The 19,596-nt window shown below is 42.9% G+C and overlaps 1 protein-coding gene across 2 annotated transcripts in view; it reads left to right on the top strand.

The window, feature by feature from the left end:
- The window catches only part of nlgn3a (neuroligin 3a), a 424,008-nt gene that overhangs the window by 289,490 nt on the left and 114,922 nt on the right, over window positions 1-19,596 (top strand). For both annotated transcript variants that reach the window (XM_060927489.1, XM_060927490.1), the window contains one exon: window positions 19,000-19,185. In XM_060927489.1, coding sequence (XP_060783472.1) covers window positions 19,000-19,185 — 186 coding nt within the window. The remainder of the gene's footprint in view (window positions 1-18,999; window positions 19,186-19,596) is intronic.

Below are 19,596 nucleotides of genomic sequence, written 5' to 3'. Positions count from 1 at the left end.
TTCCTATATAATGTTAAGCTTATGCTTAAGTATGATCCTTTCAGATATTTCACATATCAGATCATTAAGAAAAGATCCAAGTCAGTTACTTGGTAAACAACTGGGCTGTTCAAGTGTAGTTGTTAAAGGGTTTGGGTTCTTCTAAGGATCTTATACTGTGAGACATTGAAGGTCATATTGGTTTATATTTTTCATACCACTCCATCCCACATACAGTCTCTTTTTTCTACTTTTCAAAACATCAGTAATACTATGTTAATGTATATTATCTCTGAATTAAAGCAACAAAAGATGTGTGAATACTTGCAGTAAAAGGACTACTCAGCATTTTGCTTTGATAAAGAGAGATAGATAAAATATTGAGAGCGAAGCATTTGTTTTATGCATAGTGTAAGAAGCAGACTAGTGTTATGGGTACAGCCCATACTGCTGAATCTACCCAATCTATGATCCAGACAAATATGAGATTAGCTTGCTTTTCTTCCTAGTTGAATACTAATACCACACTAGTGAATAAAATTATGAAGTAGGCCAATCTAAAATATATATATATATATATATATATATATATAGAGAGAGAGAGAGAGAGAGAGAGAGAGAGAGAGAGACAGCTAGAAGTGATTTTGGAGCAACCTAGCCTCTATTCTGTGTAGACTTTCAGGTGAGCAGACGGCCGAGGGGCAGGTGGAAACAAAAGCTGCGGTGACATTTTATCTGATGCCGAATCCCTGGGGGGAAAACAGTACTGCTGGACTGTCAGGCAGATTTCTGCGAGATGGAGATGGAAAGAAAGGCAAACAAACAGGGGCCCTGGCACAGCCTCCTGTTGCCTGGCAAAAGACACCAAGCACCATGCTCTCCTGTGGAGTTGCAGGCAGCAAAGATGAAACAGAAAGAGAGATCTAACCTTTTTTCTCTTCATGAACACAGAGGAGATAGATTAAAGAGTGAATGAAAAAAATACAGGAATCACCTCAGCAGCTTTTTGGCAGTGATTCCCAATGGAAATTGGACTACAGTGCCAGTCAGGTTTCAGAGCAATAAGCCATTCAGATGATGTCCTTTTTCAGGGCATCTGTAGTTGTAAGAGAAGAAAAAAAAGGTCTGGAGGTTAAGATGTGACACTATCATCTGCAATCATTCAAAGTAAAGCAGTAAGGATATGATTTATAATTCCACTGTCCAGTGTCACCCAGAAGAGGATGGGTTCTCATGATTTTGGTGAGTGTTTTTTTTTTGTTGTTGTTGTTGTTGTTTTCCCCCCCTCACCACTGTCACTACTGGCTTGCTCATGACAGCATAACACAGTGATGCCTGTAGAGCAGGCCTATTCAAATAGCGGCCCGGGGGCGAAATTGGCCCGATTGAAATTTAATCCGGCCCGCGGCAGATTTTTTAAAACAAAACAAAAAAACATATCTATGTATCTGCTGCGGCACACAGTTTTCTCTACCGCTCTGGCTCAGACCAGAGTACAGGTCGTCTCCATGGTGACAAACACTCATTCTCGCGATGTGACACTCCATGCAGCTACAGCAGTGGCAACATGGCGCTGTCCAAGCAACATCGCAAAGTTGACAGAGAAAACCGTAAATTTCAAAGCGAATGGACTGAAAAGTACTTATTTACTTTGCCAACTACTGCAAGCGATAGACCTGTGTGTTTATTGTGCAACGAATCCGTAGCTGTGGCCAAAGAATACAACGTGAAAAGACATTTTACAACAAAACATGCTTCATTTTCTGAGCAATACCGAGAGGGCTCCGAGACGAAGGAGAATATACAGACTGGTAACTTCTTTTGAACAAAGTCAGCGTGCAATTGGTGGCTTTTGCACAGAACAAGAGAGAGCTTTTATTGCATCTCTATGAGTAGCGTGGATACTGACAAGAAAAAAAAGAGACCCTTCACCGAGTCAGAGACTATTAAAGACTGCATGCTGGCGGTTGTTGACGAAATGATTGTTGACCAAAAAATGAAAAACAACGCGTCATCTATTAAAAAAGTACCATTTTTCATTATATTTCATAATAAAAGAAAATAATGTACCTTATTTTATTTCATATATTATGTACCTTAGTATAGTATATTTTAATTGCCTTTAGCTGATATCAATTTTATGTCAATTGTCCGTCCGGCCCTCACAAATTTTGTAATTTTCTAGTTTGGCCCCCCTGCAAATGTATTTGAATAGCCCTGCTGTAGAGGGTACATTTTCTCACACCTGGAAGGTACTTCCCCTCATTTTCTTGCATGTACGAGATCTTTTAGAACAACTCGTCTTGTTTTGTCCACTCGAAGGCCACTCATTTGGGCACTTCATCTTTGTTTTCTTTGCACATAGTGGAACTCTATAAGGCACTGCATCATGTATTCTTCACTGAAAGGATATCCTAGAGAAGACTTCTTCATGTTTTTTGCACAGAACGGCACAATAGTAGGCATTTTATCTCGTTTTTTCCCCCCATTTGAAGAGCAGCTATTAGGGCACATCATCAGAGATTTTCCACTGTAAGGACACCCTAGAAGGCACTTTATCATGTTTTTCCCCCATGCAAATTCCCCCCCACACACACACACACATTGCATTCAGTAAATTTGAGTCCAACCTTTATTGTCTCCACTCCTTATCTCATGGATTTCTCAATGATGTGACATTTGACATCATTGAAAATTGGTAAGAAAGGAAACTCATTTTTTCCCTGATAAACTCCATTGGAACTGTCCTAACAATGTCCAGCTGTGATGTCAGAGCAACAAACAATCACTAATTTCTCACTGGAACAATGAATATAAAGAAACAACCAACAAATTAGCAAAGAACATCACAAATAGTTCAATATTAATATGTTTAAGACTTTTCAGGGAGGACTTTTCCAAAACCAAGAAACTAGACATGAGGGAAGAATGCTCAGAAATGCATGATACAATGGACGAGACTTTGCGAATATACACAGAGACACACATAGGGTTTAAATGCACAAACTAATCAGGCTGAAACAGGGAACACATAAACATAATTAAACAATATTGCACAAGCAAGAGTCAGATTATATTGAATATCAGCACGGTTATCATTTGGCCACAGGCATGAGCCCACAGGCCGAATGCCGTAGGTAATCACAGCCATACTGATACTCAGTATAACTGCATGATTACTAGTGGAATATTGCTTTCATACAACAGTTCTATGAACAAGAAGTTAATATTGAGTAACTGACATTCTGGACACAATATGGCCATTTTTGCTCCACTAGCAGAATTAAATCACGAAGAAGCTACACTCACTTTATAGCATGCTGCTAGCTAGCTCACATTGATTTGTTCATTCCTGTTAAAGGTACTTCACTCAACTCATTCAACCAATCAAATTAGTGGATCAGAACTAACTGCTCTATAATGATGGAAAAATACTTATTTCAAGAAAGAACCCAAAACAAAAAGTGGTTTTTAGTGATATGATTTGGGAAAATTATGACAAAAGCAGTTCCACTTTCACTCTAAAGACATTTCATACACATCAGGAAAACTAAAAGTCATTTTTAATACAACCCCACCCAATTCCAAAAATGTTGGGACGGTGTGTAAACTAAATAAAAACAATGTGATAATTTGCAAATAATGGAAACCCTATATTTCATTGAAAATAGTACAAAGACAACACAACATCCATGATTTCTAAAAAAAAAAAAATCTATTTTTGATTTGTCAGACCTCAGGACAATTTTCCACTTCGCCTCAGTCCATTGTCAAAGAACTTGGGCTCAGAGAAGGTGGCAGTGTTTCTGGATATTGTTTATATATGGTTTTAACTTGCATTTATGGATCCAGTAATGAACTGTTTTCACATGGTTTTCTGAAGCATTCCAGAGCCCATACAGTGATTTCCACTACAGACACGTGTCTGCTTTTAATGCAGTGTTGCCTGAGGGCCTGAAGATAACAGGCATCCAGTGTCAGTTTTCAGCCTCATCTCTTGTATACAGAGATTTCTCCAGATTCTCTGAATCTTTTAATATTATGTACCATAGATGATGTGATCCCCAAATTCTTTGCAGTTTTACACTGAGGAACGTTATCCTTAAATTGTTGCACTGTCTTTCACAGAGCTGTGAACCCCTCCCCATCTTTACTTCTGAGAGACTCCACTTCTCTGGGATGCTCTTTTTATATCCAGTCATGTTACTGACCTGTTGCCAATTAACCAAATTAGTTTTTTTTTTTAGCATTACATAACTTTTTCAGTCTTTTATTGTCCCTGTCCCAAGTTTTCTGAAATGTGTTGCTGACATCAAATTCAAAATGAGCATATATTTTTCAAAACACAATAAAATTTTGTCAGTTTCAATATTTGATATGTCATCTTTGTACTATTTTCAATGAAATACAGGGTTTCCATGATTTGCAAACCTTCACATTCTGTTTTTATTTATGTTTTACACAGTTTCCCAACTTTTTTGGAATTTGGGGTTGTGCATATTATTATTTACTGGAAACCAGTGAAAAGGGTCAAGAAACCTTTTATGTTAGCTTTATAGACCCAAAAAATGGTTTTCATAAACTAGAGGAAAGAGTAATTATTTAAAACTCTTACTTTAAAATAATATTGAATAAAAAAGAATGAACAAGAATGAAAATCATTTGAATGCTTTAGACATTAAAGCATATGTTGAGGTTATTTGCATGACACAGTAATCAAGGATCTGCATCTGTTAGAATAATAATATTGTCATGCCACACTCCTCGTCCTTTAAGACATCTGTAAATTCATCTGCCATATTTAGTCAGATTAAAAGTTAGACCAGTTCTATATGTTAAGCAAAAAACAAGTACTGCACAGGGTCTTAAAGAATCTTGAGCTTGGTGGGGCAGGTTAAGGCTCTTATGTTGAGCAAGAATATATAGCACACAGATCCAGTATAAAGTGGGGTCAATCTGCTAAAATGTCAATGGCTTTCAGTGCTGCTGCTTTCCTTCAATACCCAGTTCTTTACATAAAGCATGTGGAATTTGCTCACGTGCCTTTCAGACAAATGACAAGAAAATGTACTCTAATGACAAGAATGTACTTGAAACCAGAGTTAATCATGTGGGTGGTGAGTGACAGTCCTTGGGTGAGAGCTGATATTCAGTGTAATGAGTTGCAGTGGTCGAGGGAAGCCTGCAAACTGCTGTGCCAGTAATAGCAAGTGATTAATTCAAAGAGCAATGCTCATGGATCACTGCTCCCCTGTCAGAAAGCACTACTGTTGGTTTGGTTTGATATAGGTGTGTTTGTTCCTCAACCTGTTGTTTGAGAGGGTGTTTGTGTGTGTGTGTGTGTGTGTGTGTGTGTGTGAGAGAGAGAGAGAGTGAGAGTGCATGTGTCCACAGACATGTTTTTACATTGTGCTAGAGGTGAGAGCTGCGAGTAGCACTGAGGAACAAATTGAAATGAGAGGCGATGTGCAAGTCTCCGCCAACATTGCCAAGCAATTCGTCAGGGTGACATCACTGCACTCACACCCCATCCATCTCCTAAGCATGCACTCGTCCCTGTGATTAATATCCATACTTCCCCATTGCTTGAGCATTCAAACACACAGCAGCATGCTGGGAGGCAGCAACTTCCCCTCTAATCTACTTCAGAGCAGGACAGCTGAGGCATAGTTCTCTTCTACGCTTCTTAGGTGAAATACAGCTAACTAGTGACCTTTTATCATCTTGTCAGTGATACAGGAGTTAGGCCAGTTTGTGATTCAGGAAATTCAAATTCTCAAAAACACAGACAGCCATACACAGGAAATAGTTAAGACAAAGGAATCCCATTGGCCTTTTGCCTGAACTGATGCAAATCATTAATAATCTGCCATGTAAAATGTGAAGATAAAAATGAGAATAGCTAGCAGGTTATCTGAATAAGATTGGATTCTAATTTGCCCTTGTACTACATCTGAAGTTTTCAAAAGATTAGGATGCCTTGGAATCTCCTCATTATCAGGAAGAAAGATTGTGGCTGCCACCTGAGGTCAGATGCACGTTGAAAACACTCTAAATTATTGTCTTGCGAGAGTGTTTCCTTCTCACGATTTGCTTTGATTAGACACAACCCTGATGTGCACAATATCCACTTCACTTGAGTGGTGTGGAAGAAACATGAATATTGCTGGCCTTCATTCAATTTGTTGTGGAGCAAATGCATTTCACTGTCTTTGAGAGCTAGTCCCAAGTCTCCTCATGCACCCCCACCCATCCACCAAACCACTTAGCATTGTGTGATCGATTAGAATGTATTCCATTAGGAAGGAGAGTGTACCATGCAAATTGCTCTTTTGTAGCTGGCTCCAGTGGTTTGTGGAGGTGAGTGAGGTTGGACTGTCCAAAGAGATCCAATCATGTAATCTGATTAAGAGCTACCATCAAAGGCAGGAAAGTCCATCAGCTGCCCCCTCCCTGTTCACCCTGATATTACTCCACTACTCACTACACGCTTTTCTAGGAGGAACTCTGTTTTTATCACCTGCAAATTTCCAGGGCTGTTTAGTTTATCATCTTCTATTGATGATAAGCCGGCTGTGCCGATGACTGTTTGCAGACTAGCCTGTGTCTATGCTGCTAAGAAGGTTGAAGTAGATATTTAAACTATGTTGTGGTGGTGTACATTTGTAGTTTTGGGTCAGCCTCATTTGCAATTCATTTTGCAGCCTGAGTGGAGAAAGCAATTCAAATTTTGAGCATGGGCCAGCTTCCTGAATGGAAGGCATGCAGCTCAGCTTCATTGAGCTTAAAGCATACTGGTCTTCAAAGACACTCTTATTGGATCTCATTTAAAACCAATTAAGATCTGCCTCCTGGCATGAGATTACACTGCACATAAACTCCTATATGTTATCTCGTGTCAGTTACCATATGTAGGCTTTACCATGAATTCACAGCTTACTTTGTGGAATATGTCATTTTAAAAGCATAACTTCAAGCCAGAACCTTGGAGGCAGATGGATATGAAGCTGCATTCATCCAGTGACATTTGGAATTTCCAAAAACTTGAAACAAACATGATCAAACTGCCATATATGTAGATCATTCCAACCATCTGACAATAAACAGACTTGCTGCTCAGAAAATCACAGTGTGCTTGTCATTCCTAGTGCCTCACAACATAGCTATGTCGTTTTCCAAATCTATGGCCTCCTTTTTGTTCTACCACCGGAAACAGAAAAAGCATGTAGTGAATAGGCCTCAGTATTCAAAGCAAAAAAAGAAAAATACAGCACTATCTTTCTTTGAACTCCGTAGTCACATTATTGTGTGCCCCAAGAAAAAGAGAGTGACAGAGAAGCTGCTTCGTGATATAAATGGTTGTTGAATCTTTTCACTGGCACAATCTCCTCCCCTGCCCACCCCCTTTTCTTTTCAGGCCTCATATTTTTCGAAATGCTGCAATCTTTCTGACAGGGAGAGGGAGGGTTGGGTTTTTTTTTTTTTTTTTTTGGGGGGGATAGTGTATGGGAACAGTGAATAGATCCCTTAGGGAGAGATGGACCGCAGGGGTGATAGTGTTCATGAGGGAAACTGACACACTGCTTCTTTATGCTGATGTTTGGAGGATGGCCTTCAAGCTTTCTCTTTCTCCATCCACACCCCAGAATCTTCCATTCAGACACCCGGGGTAAGGGTAGGGGTCCTGGCGCTCCTTCATTGAGCTGCGAGGGAGGGAGGATTTCTGCAAGGCTCTCAAGGCTTTAATTGTGTGGCCTTTTTTTCCTGGTGCATTGAGAGGGGTGGAAGATAGTTGGGACACACAGACAGCTTTGTTATCTGGCACCCACAGTGAGGGCAATTGGGAGATTGAAAGACAGAGAGAAGGACAGGCAATAGCCCAGTCCTGTTCCTTCACTGCATCATCATCATCATCATCATCCACAACTTCCTCTTCTCCTCCCCACTTGTTTGAGCCACAATTCAACTTCCTGAGTGAGGCCAGTGATAATAGGGTCCCACTTTATGGCTTTATTACACAACCATATGCAGAGTCTGAGACAGAGCTAAACCATGAAATATAGAGAAGCTCTCTAGTGACAATCAATTCCACTTTATGTATTATAATTGATGATATTTAAATAGAAGGATGTACAGACTTTGGGTTATATATTCATGTATGTGCCATTGTTAGTTACATCAGCCAGTCAGTTAATTATGTCATCTCATCTCATTATCTCTAGCCGCTTTATCCTGTTCTACAGGGTCGCAGGCAAGCTGGAGCCTATCCCAGCTGACTACGGGCGAAAGGCGGGGTACACCCTGGACAAGTCACCAGGTCATCACAGGGCTGACACATAGACACAGACAACCATTCACACTCACATTCACACCTACGGTCAATTTAGAGCCACCAGTTAACCTAACCTGCATGTCTTTGGACTGTGGGGGAAACCGGAGCACCCAGAGGAAAACCACATGGACACGGAGAGAACATGCAAACTCTGCACAGAAAGGCCCTCGCCGGCCACAGGGCTTGAACCCGGACTTTCTTGCTGTGAGGCGACAGTGCTAACCACTACACCACCGTGCCGCCCCTCAGTTAATTATATTGCTAAAAAAATCACTGAGCTTTATAGGGCAAATGTCAAATCATCAGCTGCTGGCACATAGCAAAGGATTTTAAAGAGAATATAAAGAATTGATTTGATTGGATATCACCTAACCAGGTGGCCATTGTGTGCCATTGGCACATGAGGACTGTGACGTCGCCCGGTATGGCGCAGCCGGGGCCCCACCCTGGAGCCAGGCCTGGGGTTGGGGCTTGTATGTGAGTGCTTGGTGGTCGGGCCTTTGCCCATGGGGCCCGGCCGGGCTCAGCCTGAAGAGGTGACATGAGCCTGACCTCCTGTGGGTTCACCACCCACAGAGGTAGCAGTAGGGGACTGGTGCAGTGTGGATTGGGTGGCAGTCGAAGGCAGGGGCCTCGACGACCTGATCCCCAGACACAGCGGCTAGCTGTTGGGACATGGAATGTCACTTCGCTGGGGGGGAAAGAGCCTGAGCTTGTGCGGGAGGTTGAGAGGTACCGGCTAGAGAGATAGTCGGGCTCACCTCCATGCACAGCTTGGGCTCTGGAACCCAGCTCCTCGAGAGGGGCTGGACTCTCCACTTCTCTGGAGTCGCCCATGGTGAGCGGCAGTGGGCTGGTGTGGGCTTGCTTATAGCTCCCCAGCTCATCTGCCATGTGTTGGAGTTTACCCCAGTGAATGAGAGGGTTGCCTCTCTGCACCTTCGGACTGGGGAGAGGGCTCTTGCTGTTGTTTGTGCCTATGGGCCGAATAGCAGTATAGAGTATCCAGCCTTCTTGGAGTCCCTGGGAGAGGTACTGAGGGGTGCTCAGACTGGGGACTCCATTGTGCTACTGGGGGACTTCAATGCTCACGTGGGCAACGACAGTGACACATGGAGGGGCGTGGTTGGGAGGAACGGCCTCCCCGATCAAAACCCGAGTGGTGTTTTGTTATTGGACTTCTGTGCTAGTCACGGTTTGTCCATAATGAACACCATGTTCGAGCATAGGGGTGTCCATAAGTGCACGTGGCACCAGGACACCTTAGGTCGGAGGTCGATGATAGACTTTGTTGTCATTTCATCTGATCTCCAGCCCTATGTCTTGGACACTTGGGTGAAGAGAGGGGCTGAGCTGTCAACTGATCACCACCTGGTGGTGAGTTGGATCTGCTGGCAGAGGAGGAAGCTGGACAGACCTGGCAGGCCCAAACATATGGTGAGGGTCTGCTGGGAATATCTGGCCGAACACTCTGTTGGGGAGGTCTTTAACTCCCACCTCCGGGAGAGCTTTTCCCAGCTTCCGAGGGAGGCGGGGGACATTGAGTCTGAGTGGACCATGTTCTCTACCTCCATTGTGGACGCAGCTGTTTGGAGCTGTGGCCGCAAGGTCTCCGGTGCCTGTCGTGGCGGCAATCCCCAAACCCGGTGGTGGACACCAGAAGTAAGGGATGCCGTCAAGCTGAAGAAGGAGTCCTATCGGGCCATGTTGACCTCCGGGACTCCTGAGGCAGCTGACAGGTATCGGCAGGCCAGGCGTGCTGCAGCTCAGGCAGTTGCGGAGGCAAAAACTCAGAACTGGGAGGAGTTCGGGGAGGCCATGGAGAAGGACTATCGGTCGGCCTCGAAGAAATTCTGGCAAATCATCCAGCGCCTCAGGAGGGGGAAGCAGTACTCTGCCAACACTGTTTAAGTGCGGGTGGGGAGCTGTTGACCTTGACTGGGGACATTGTCAGGCGGTGGAAGGAATACTTTGAGGATCTCCTCAATCCCACTGTCATGTCTTCCATTGAGGAGACTGAGGCTGATGACTCAGAGGTGGACTCGTCCATTACCCAAGCCAAAGTCACTGAGGTAGTTTGCAAGCTCCTCGGTGGCAAGGCACCGGATGAGATCCGCCCTGAGTATCTCAAGTCTCTGGATGTTGTGGGGCTGTCTTGGTTGACATGCCTCTGCAACATCGCGTGGCGGTCGGGGACAGTGCCTCTGGAGTGTCAGACTGGGGTGGTGGTCCTTCTTTTTAAGAAAGGGGACCGGAGAGTGTGCTCCAATTATAGGGGAATCAGACTTCTCAGCCTCCCAGGGAAGGTTTACTCCAGGGTACTGGAGAGGAGAATTCGACCAATAGTCGAACCTCGGATCCAGGAGGAACAATGCGGTTTTCGTCCTGGTCGCGGAACACTGGACCAGCTCTATACCCTTCATAGGGTGCTCGAGGGCTCATGGGAGTTTGCCCAACCAGTCCACATGTGCTTTGTGGATCTGGAGAAGGCATTCGACCGTGTCCCCCGTAGTATTCTGTGGGGGGTGCTTCGGGAGTATGGGGTTCGGGGCTCTTTGCTAAGGGCTGTCCGGTCCCTGTACGAACGGAGCAGGAGTCTGGTTCACATTGCCGGCAGTAAGTCAGACCTGTTCCCAGTGCATGTTGGACTCCGGCAGGGCTGCCCTTTGTCACCGGTTCTGTTCATAATTTTTATGGACAGAATTTCTAGGCACAGCCAGGGGCCGGAAGGAATCCTGTTTGGGAACCACAGGATTTCATCTCTGCTTTTTGCGGATGATGTTGTCCTGTTGGCTTCTTCAAACCAGGACCTTCAGCATGTACTGGGGCGGTTTACAGTCGAGTGTGAAGCGGCTGGGATGAGAATCAGCACCTCCAAGTCCGAGGCCATGGTTCTCGACTGGAAAAGGGTGGCTTGCCCTCTCCAGGTTGGTGGACAAGTCCTGCCTCAAGTGGAGGAGTTTAAGTATCTCAGGATCTTGTTCACGAGTGAGGGAAGGATGGAGCATGAGATTGACAGGCAGATCGGTGCAGCCTCCACAGTGATGCGGTCGCTTTACCGGTCCGTCGTGGTGAAGAAGGAGCTGAGCCAAAAGGCGAAGCTCTCAATTTATCGGTCGATCTACGTTCCGACTCTCACCTATGGTAATGAGCTTTGGGTAATGACCGAAAGAACAAGATCACGGATACAGGCGGCCGAAATGAGTTTCCTTCGCAGGGTGGCTGGGCGCTCCCTCAGAGATAGGGTGAGAAGCACAGTCACTCGGGAGGAGCTCGGAGTAGAGCCGCTGCTCCTCCACATCAAGAGGAATCAGCTGAGGTGGCTCGGGCATCTTTTTCGGATGCCTCCTGGACGCCTCCCTGGGGAGGTGTTCCAGGCATGTCCCCCCGGGAGGAGGCCCCGGGGAAGACCTAGGACACGCTGGAGGGACTATGTCTCTCGGCTGGCCTGGGAACACCTCAGTGTTCTTCCCGAGGAGCTGGCCGAGGTGTCTAGGGAAAGGGAAGTTTGGGCTTCCATGCTTAGACTGCTGCCTCCGCGACCCAGTCCCGGATAAAGCGGAAGAAGACGAGACAAGACGAGATCACCTAACCATACTCCAGGGCCTTCAGAGCCTTCAGCGCGGCACGGTGGTGTAGTGGTTAGCACTGTTGCCTCACAGCAAGAAGGTTCTGGGTTTGAGCCCAGTGGCCGATGGGGCCTTTCTATGTGGAGTTTGCATGTTCTCCCTGTGTCTACGTGGGTTTCCTCCAGGTGCTTCCATTTCCCCCATGGTTCAAAGACATGCAGTTAGGTTAACATGGGGTGGCCTTGGGCTGAAGTACCCTTGAGCAAGGTACCTAACCCCCAACTGCTCCCCGGGCACTGTAGTATGGCTGCCCACTGCTCTGGGTGTGTGCGCGTGTGTTCACTGCTTCAGATGAGTTAAATGCAGAGGATGAATTTCACTGTGTGCTTGAGTGTGCATGTGACAAATAAAGGCTTCTTCTTATACAGAAATCCCATGCCATATTAGATAATGTATTCTAAATGATTACACCTTGGATAAATTTTTACACAGAGTAAAAATGGTTATGTCAATCAAATGAGAGAGAATTTGATTGACATAATAAAAATGTCATGTGAGCAGGATGGTTTTGTTTTGTTTTTCCTCTCATGCACGCACAACTGAGTGGTCAGATATGAACATGTACAGCATTCATTAATTCATCCTTAGTAACTGCCTGGTCAGGGTCTCAATGGTTTAAATTAGGCTTTTAGTTTGTTTATGTTTTAAGAAATAGAACTAAAATAGAAATAAATTAATTTGAATATGGAGCTAGGAGGTACAAATTTGACGTTGAGCAACTGTTAGAACTAGAATTCACAGACCATGCTGACAAGGCTGGCATTTCCATCTGGTTTGTTTCAGTGTTTTCTAGCATTTACAGGGCATAAGGTAGAGTTCATACATTTAAAAATAAAACTTCCAGTTTGCTCCACACCCACTTTGGGTTTAAATTTGAATACAGGTACAGTACATATATTGAAGTTGCAAGTACTAAACAGATACAGACATTTGTGCATTGTGTTTCATCTCTAGTCCATATACATCTTTTTTTCAAATCCTAACTGCATAATAAGTACACACATAGTCATCGCATTTGTAAGCAAATGGTGTTCTAAATGCTTGGCAAACCACAAAATATGCAAATGTGTGTCAATATTCATGTATGTAAAGTAGGCAGGGAAAGACGCACTCTGGTAAGCTGTCCAGGTGACATGAATGAACAGCATTTGGAACACTGACAAGCTCAAATACTGAATACAGGTGTGTGTGTGTGTGTGTGTGTGTGTGTGTGTGTGTGTGGGGGGGGGGGGTGTCTGCAGCAAATTTTAGATTTATTTAGTACAGCGGCATGTCTGTGTCAATGAAGACAGGAGGCTGCCTTTTACTTGTTTCTGATGATACACTAACAACTTTCTGGCAAAAAAAATTTTGAGGAAGAATTGAGCAGAAGCCTTTGTGTAGATGCAAGAAGGTAAGAAGAAGTGAGTGATCCTCTTCTCAGGCACTCCACTAGTTTGCATGTATTGGACTTTTTATTCTTGTCATATGGAACTTCTGAAATGGATGGAAGATGTGTAGATAGCTGTATACAGTAAATTGGAAAAGTCTTGAGAAACTGTTTCAGACAGAATTTTTAATCAGTTGTGCAAGCGACAGACAGCCAGTCAGATAGATAGCTTTAAATGTGCTTTGAAAACATTTTAGATGACATGAGAATATATTTTTTATTTCATATGAAAACTAAAAGAGTTAAATATGAGTATTTTCTTCTTTACTGAGGTTGGCATGAAGCCACAGTAAAATTCAGATTCAGTAATAAATTTGTCACGGAGATCCAATAAAGACACTGAGATACTAAAAATAAATGTGAGTAGGTGTGCCTGTGTGTCATTTTTATGCATTGTCTTTAAAAAGTATTCTTTTCTCAATCTATTTACTGCAAATAATAAGTCATATCCACTCAGGAAGAAGAACAAAGTGTGCTTTTGGAAAATCACAAGTAAATATGAAATGCTCAGCAATGTTATTAAAATTGGCAATCATTTACAGCTGCATTCCTCCATAATTTTTTATTTGGCTTAATGAAACTTATGGAACTACAAATAAGGGAATAAGTGTCCTTGCTGACTCTTCACTCAATAGCCAAGTGATCTGCAACATGTTTACTTATTCTTATAAAACATAGGAGACGTATTAAAAGCCCTGAATGCTTTTTAGTCTTCAGGTGACATGGATCATGGATCAGACACACAAATACCGTGATCCTATATTCATCCATGCATCCATCCATCCATTTTCTTTGCCGCTTATCCATCAGGATCGCAGGGGAAGCTGAAGAAGCGAGATACACCTTGGGCAGATCGCCAACCTATTGAGGTTTTTCATCTGACGTCACAGGGTCACGTGACGCCCCGGTGTCCGCCATTTTGAAGGTCAAGCTAGCTAATGTCAACATCATAGTAGCTAGTATGTTACTGTAGCAATGTTTACGTTCAGTCATTTGGATGACTGTTAAAACCTTTCAGTCTCAAGTTTTTCCTTTACTGTATTTACTAGTTTACTGAGCTAGCGTGCTCGGGCAAGCTGGGAGCTAGCGCGCTCGGGCAGGCTGGGAGCTAGCGCGCTCGGGCAGGCTGGGAGCTAGCGCGCTCCGGCGCCGGAGCGCGCTAGCTCCCAGCTTGCCCGAGCGCGCTAGCTCAGTAAACTAGTAAATACAGTAAAGGAAAAACTTGAGACTGAAAGGTTTTAACAGTCATCCAAATGACTGAACGTAAACATTGCTACAGTAACATATTAGCTACGATGTTGTTGACATTAGCTAGTGCTAATAGCTAGCTGCTACGGTAGTACACTGCTACAACACAGACACCGACCCTAATAATACAGTTCTTGGTCATTGCCTGGTAACAGCAAATTTATAACGGACCATGTCTCAACAGACTAAGAAGTTATTTCAATGACATTTAATAACATTTTGTTTATCCTGAGGACCGAAAGTAAATGAAAATGTGAACAAACCTTAGCTGTAATAAGATGGCGACCACCAGCTCCAGGGACGACCGGCTGATGTAGGCATGTTACCCAACCTGACACAAAATATTTGTAGGCATCCAAACTCTTATACGCTTTCAGATCAATACCTGTGTATGGCGATGGGTTTTTAACGACATAGGTATACAGATCATGTGGGCCGAAGTCAGGTAAAGACGAGGGCTTCGTGTACTTCCATACGTCAGTGAACAATCCTGGTGGAAGCAGGTAAACGTCGTTCTCTAAAGGCCTCTGCATGCTCGTGCGACAAGGCTTTCGCAGATAGCTTTTCGCAGACAGTTGTAATTTATTGTTGAGCGGGGATAATAGGCGTGCACGATGTTATTCACCGGCACAACGCAAGGGGGCGCGAAGTCGCTAGGAGTAGTTGGTGGGTGTGGTTAGTGGAGTGTTTATCCTCCGGTTACTTATAATGACTAGAACTTTTTTTTTTATAATGACTAGAACTGGAGTCGTATAGATGTATGTACTTCCTCAATCAACCGCTCTTCATGCTGCTCCATCTTCGCTCGTGTTTTTAAAAATGCTGGTCGTGAAAACAAACCAAACCGGGAGAGTAGGGAAGCGGAAGTGTGTGTACAGTGGACCAATCAGAGCCCTCTTGTCTGCGGCGCTGTCTGCGAGGCTTCTGCGGTGGTCACTATTTTTGGGAGGTGTGCGCAGAGCGTCTTAAGCCTGCTAACCTCAATTTTTGCAAATACCTCTCCCTCTGCTCGCCCTGTAAATGCCCTACGTCGCTGGATAGTGAAGGTGTTTTCTGCATCTCACTCCTTTTTCTTTTATGTTTTTTGTTTGTCGCCTTCCTCGCATTCAAACTGATTCGAGCCATGACGTCCAAAATGGCAGCCTCATATGACTTGGTCACGTGGGTGGTGAAAAACCTCAATTGCAGGGATAACACAGAGATAAACAATCATTCACACTCACATTCACACCTATGGGCAATTTAGAGTAGCCAGTTGCCCTAATCAACATATCTTTGGACTGTGGGAGGAAGCCAGAGGACCCAGAGGAAGCCCATGACAGTGTTAACCACTGCACCACCATTCTGTCCTGATCCTATATAACTTCCAAATCCAGGTTTCAGCTACAACTATTGGGTACAGCTGTCTGAATATTTCGTGGCTTCTGGAGAAAACTCCTTTGCTGGCTTGTCCAGCATACATCCTCACTACTCTATGATCCTTTGGGAGCTCTAAAGTAGACCATCTGTTGATCCATTTGCTTTCTGCCCTGTTTCTCTCAGCAGCAGGGCCCTGTGTTTAACTCAGCCCCCCGTGCATGATCACAGCAGAATGTGCGACTGTTTTTGTACCTTTTAACAACCACAATTATTGATCAGTGGCGAATTTATTTCATCCTAGTTCCCACTCGTCTTCATATGACCTTATTTGGCTGATCTCAGACTCGTAGTGTGTCTAACAAGCTCCCAAGAGATACTCGGCGAAGAACAGGAGCCAAAGTAAAAGACTCAAGCTCTGCCGAAGTGATATCAGAGAACAGGAATGATGTTTTTTTGTTTTGTTTTTTTACACAATTTTTGAAGTGAATTTATTTTAAGTGAGGCAGAAAAGTAGCATGAAAGATGCTACAAACAAGATATCTGACAATACCCACGGGGAATACAGGGAAGTTTGTTTAAAGCTACTTTTTTATGTTAGCATGTTCCCTTTGTCCTGGGAGAATGGTTTTGGCAAAGAAGCAAGCGCTATTTGATATGCTAATCAATTTAATGCTATTTAATTGATTTACTCCTGATAAAATGAGGACCAGCTTCCTGTTCTTCCCTTCTAGCAAATTTCCTGTGTGTTTTGTGTACCTTTGTACCTGTTCAGTTTCATCTGTGACCTATGGAGACACCCACACACACACATATATACATTTGTTTCACTATCCCTGTGAGGACCTTCCATTGACAATTATTATTGCAATTAATTAATGTTGTGCCTGCACCTCAACCTAACCTTAACCTCAGTAATGAAAAAGAAACTTTCTGGCTCTTTTTTTTTGTTGTTGTTTAAAACACACACACACACGCACAGAGAGAGCAGCAATTTCCCTATGGGGACCATCCAAATGTCCCCACAAGGTCAAAATTGTCAGAGTTTGCTATCCTTGTGGGGACATCTCGTCCCCAGTAGTATATAAAAACGTGTGCGTGCACACACACAACACACGCACACCAGCTCTGCAATTTGAAGACTCACACACAAGGTGCTTTATTGTCAAAAACTAGAATTTTCTGCCAAAGTTGTGAAAGAAATCAATTCTGATAAAATAGTTCACCTCTATGTATTATGTATTTCTTATCAGCTGTGTTAATAAGGATTCTCCAGGGATATGATATGTAAATCAAGTGTGCAATAAACATGTCACTTGATATCCATCCATGTTGAGAGTCTACTTTGGCCCCATAGACCCAGTACATCATCACAGGAATTTGATTCTTGGTGTTTTATTGAACCTGATGACTGTATTCAGCTTGGAACCCAGTGGGTGAAAATCAAGATGGCATGAGCTTTCTTTCTTTCTTGAGCCTGAAATGATCGTTTAGATAAAAATGCCCAGTAGAAGACTGCTTTATTATGTTAGAGTGTTTCATTAAAGATGTATGAAAGTCCTATTATTGCATGTCAATATTTTTGATTGAAACATGATTAACAAGTTTGTATTTAAATCAGTTTCCTATAATGTACTAAACATTGTAGAACACTTGCGGTGCAAACCTTGTTATTTCATAATCATAAATCATCAGCTCTTGTGATTAAATTGTACACAGCTGGTTTTCAGATTGACTGATTCATGTTTTCCTCAACTACACAGTACAGAAACATGTCTTTCATACCACTTACTATAATACTGTGACTGTAAACACAGGCAGATTTTATTACTGTCAGTTTTTTTTCTGACACAACAGCATTTGCAAAAGCTCAATTCTGTTTGGTCAGAAAGTGTTTTCTTTTTAATTTGCATAACAGCAGCCAGGACAGTAGTTCTAGATCCAAGGTTTATTTAGATTAATGCACATGTTCAAATACATTTATCATTTTTATTCTAACAACTTGTACAGAGACTTGTATGGTCCAGCATAAACGGATTTAAAAAATTGCATTATCATTAGAACACAGAGCCTTTCTATGAGTGGATTTATTTCATATTTTTGGAAGGAATCTCCAGTGTCACTGCTTTTCTCTTATGCTGTGATATAAAAGAAATCAAACACTTCAGGACGTTCTAAATTATTAGCTTCGGAATGGTAACAGCAACTATGGTTTGTGTTGGCCACATGACACATGCTGTCATTGATTATTTCCAGTAACAGCATACTATGTGATGTTTTATTCCCTACTTACACTACTCATGGTGAAGGCATTTTAGCTGAAGGCATTTTAATCTTGGACTATTTTGTTTTCCATTTCTGCAGTTTTATTGCAATTGTAGTTGTAGTATGTCAATTGAAATTCTCTGAATAGCAGAACTATGCCAATAACTTGCCTATTTTTTATTCTCATCATTGCTTCTGCAATAACTTGAAAGTTTTTCCACTGCTACACTTTGACAAGAAAATAAGACTCTTAAGATGGGGTCAGTGATTAATTCAGGGACAATCTTTCTAATGCTTGTCAAAGTTCTCACATTGAGAGGACTCAAAATGCATCTATTCAGTAGAAACAAAAAGTACAGCCTCTGTGGCTCTCCTGGCTCAGGAGATGGGAGAAAGAATAAAAACCATATGATGTCGACCACAAATGTCCAACCAATCAGGACAAGGAGGCATTTCTACTTGCCTGGTAACCATGTTTCTTTTCAATTCAGAAAGTTCTATGTCTTGCCATTCAGATTTTTTAGTTTAGATGTATTTTGCGGGTATAGTTTTGGAGAACGCTGAAGGCAAAAGGCTGCATCTTTTGACATGTTGAATTTCAAAACAGTTATTTCCAGCTAAATTCTACCAAAATCACTGACTATATCATGATCACTTTTATTTTTACCCAGTCCACAGGAGCAAAATATATCAGAATGTCTCATAAAGCCACTGATACACCAGTCCATTAAAGGAAGTGTTTTGTCATTGTTGTGTTCCAGGCTTCCTGAGCACGGGTGACCAGGCCGCTAAGGGTAATTATGGCCTCCTAGATCAGATCCAGGCCTTGCGCTGGATCAGCGAGAACATTGGCTACTTCGGTGGTGATTCTAACCGCATCACAGTCTTTGGATCAGGCATTGGTGCCTCGTGTGTGAGCCTGCTAACCCTGTCCCATCATTCAGAAGGTAAAAGAACATTCTGCTGTTCTGAGATAAATCTCTAATCCTAAAAGTCTATCAGCAATCCTTTTATAAATGACAAGATCAAAAGAAAAAGTCGTAGCATTTCCATTTGCCAATAAGCACCTGCAAGGAGGTTTTAGATTGTTCACTGTGCTGTTTGCTCAAATTCAAATTCCTAATGGGCAAGACTAATGGCATACACCTCCAAATGTGCTGTTTTTGCTTACAGTCGCTCATTGGCAGTTTGGTATAAAACGCTGCCAAAATGCTTTTAACTGATGCCAGCTATTATGGGCCTTTCTCCTAGTGAGAATTGCAAGCAAACTGTGAAAATTAACACTCCGGTATTTATGTAGTCATGAAGTCATGACAGTTTTTCACTGGCTTTTACCAAGGTTGTATAGATTGTCATGG

This window comes from Neoarius graeffei, chromosome 8, assembly GCF_027579695.1.
Source record: "Neoarius graeffei isolate fNeoGra1 chromosome 8, fNeoGra1.pri, whole genome shotgun sequence".
Taxonomy (NCBI): domain Eukaryota; kingdom Metazoa; phylum Chordata; class Actinopteri; order Siluriformes; family Ariidae; genus Neoarius; species Neoarius graeffei.
This window is presented reverse-complemented; position numbering and strand designations above follow the sequence as displayed.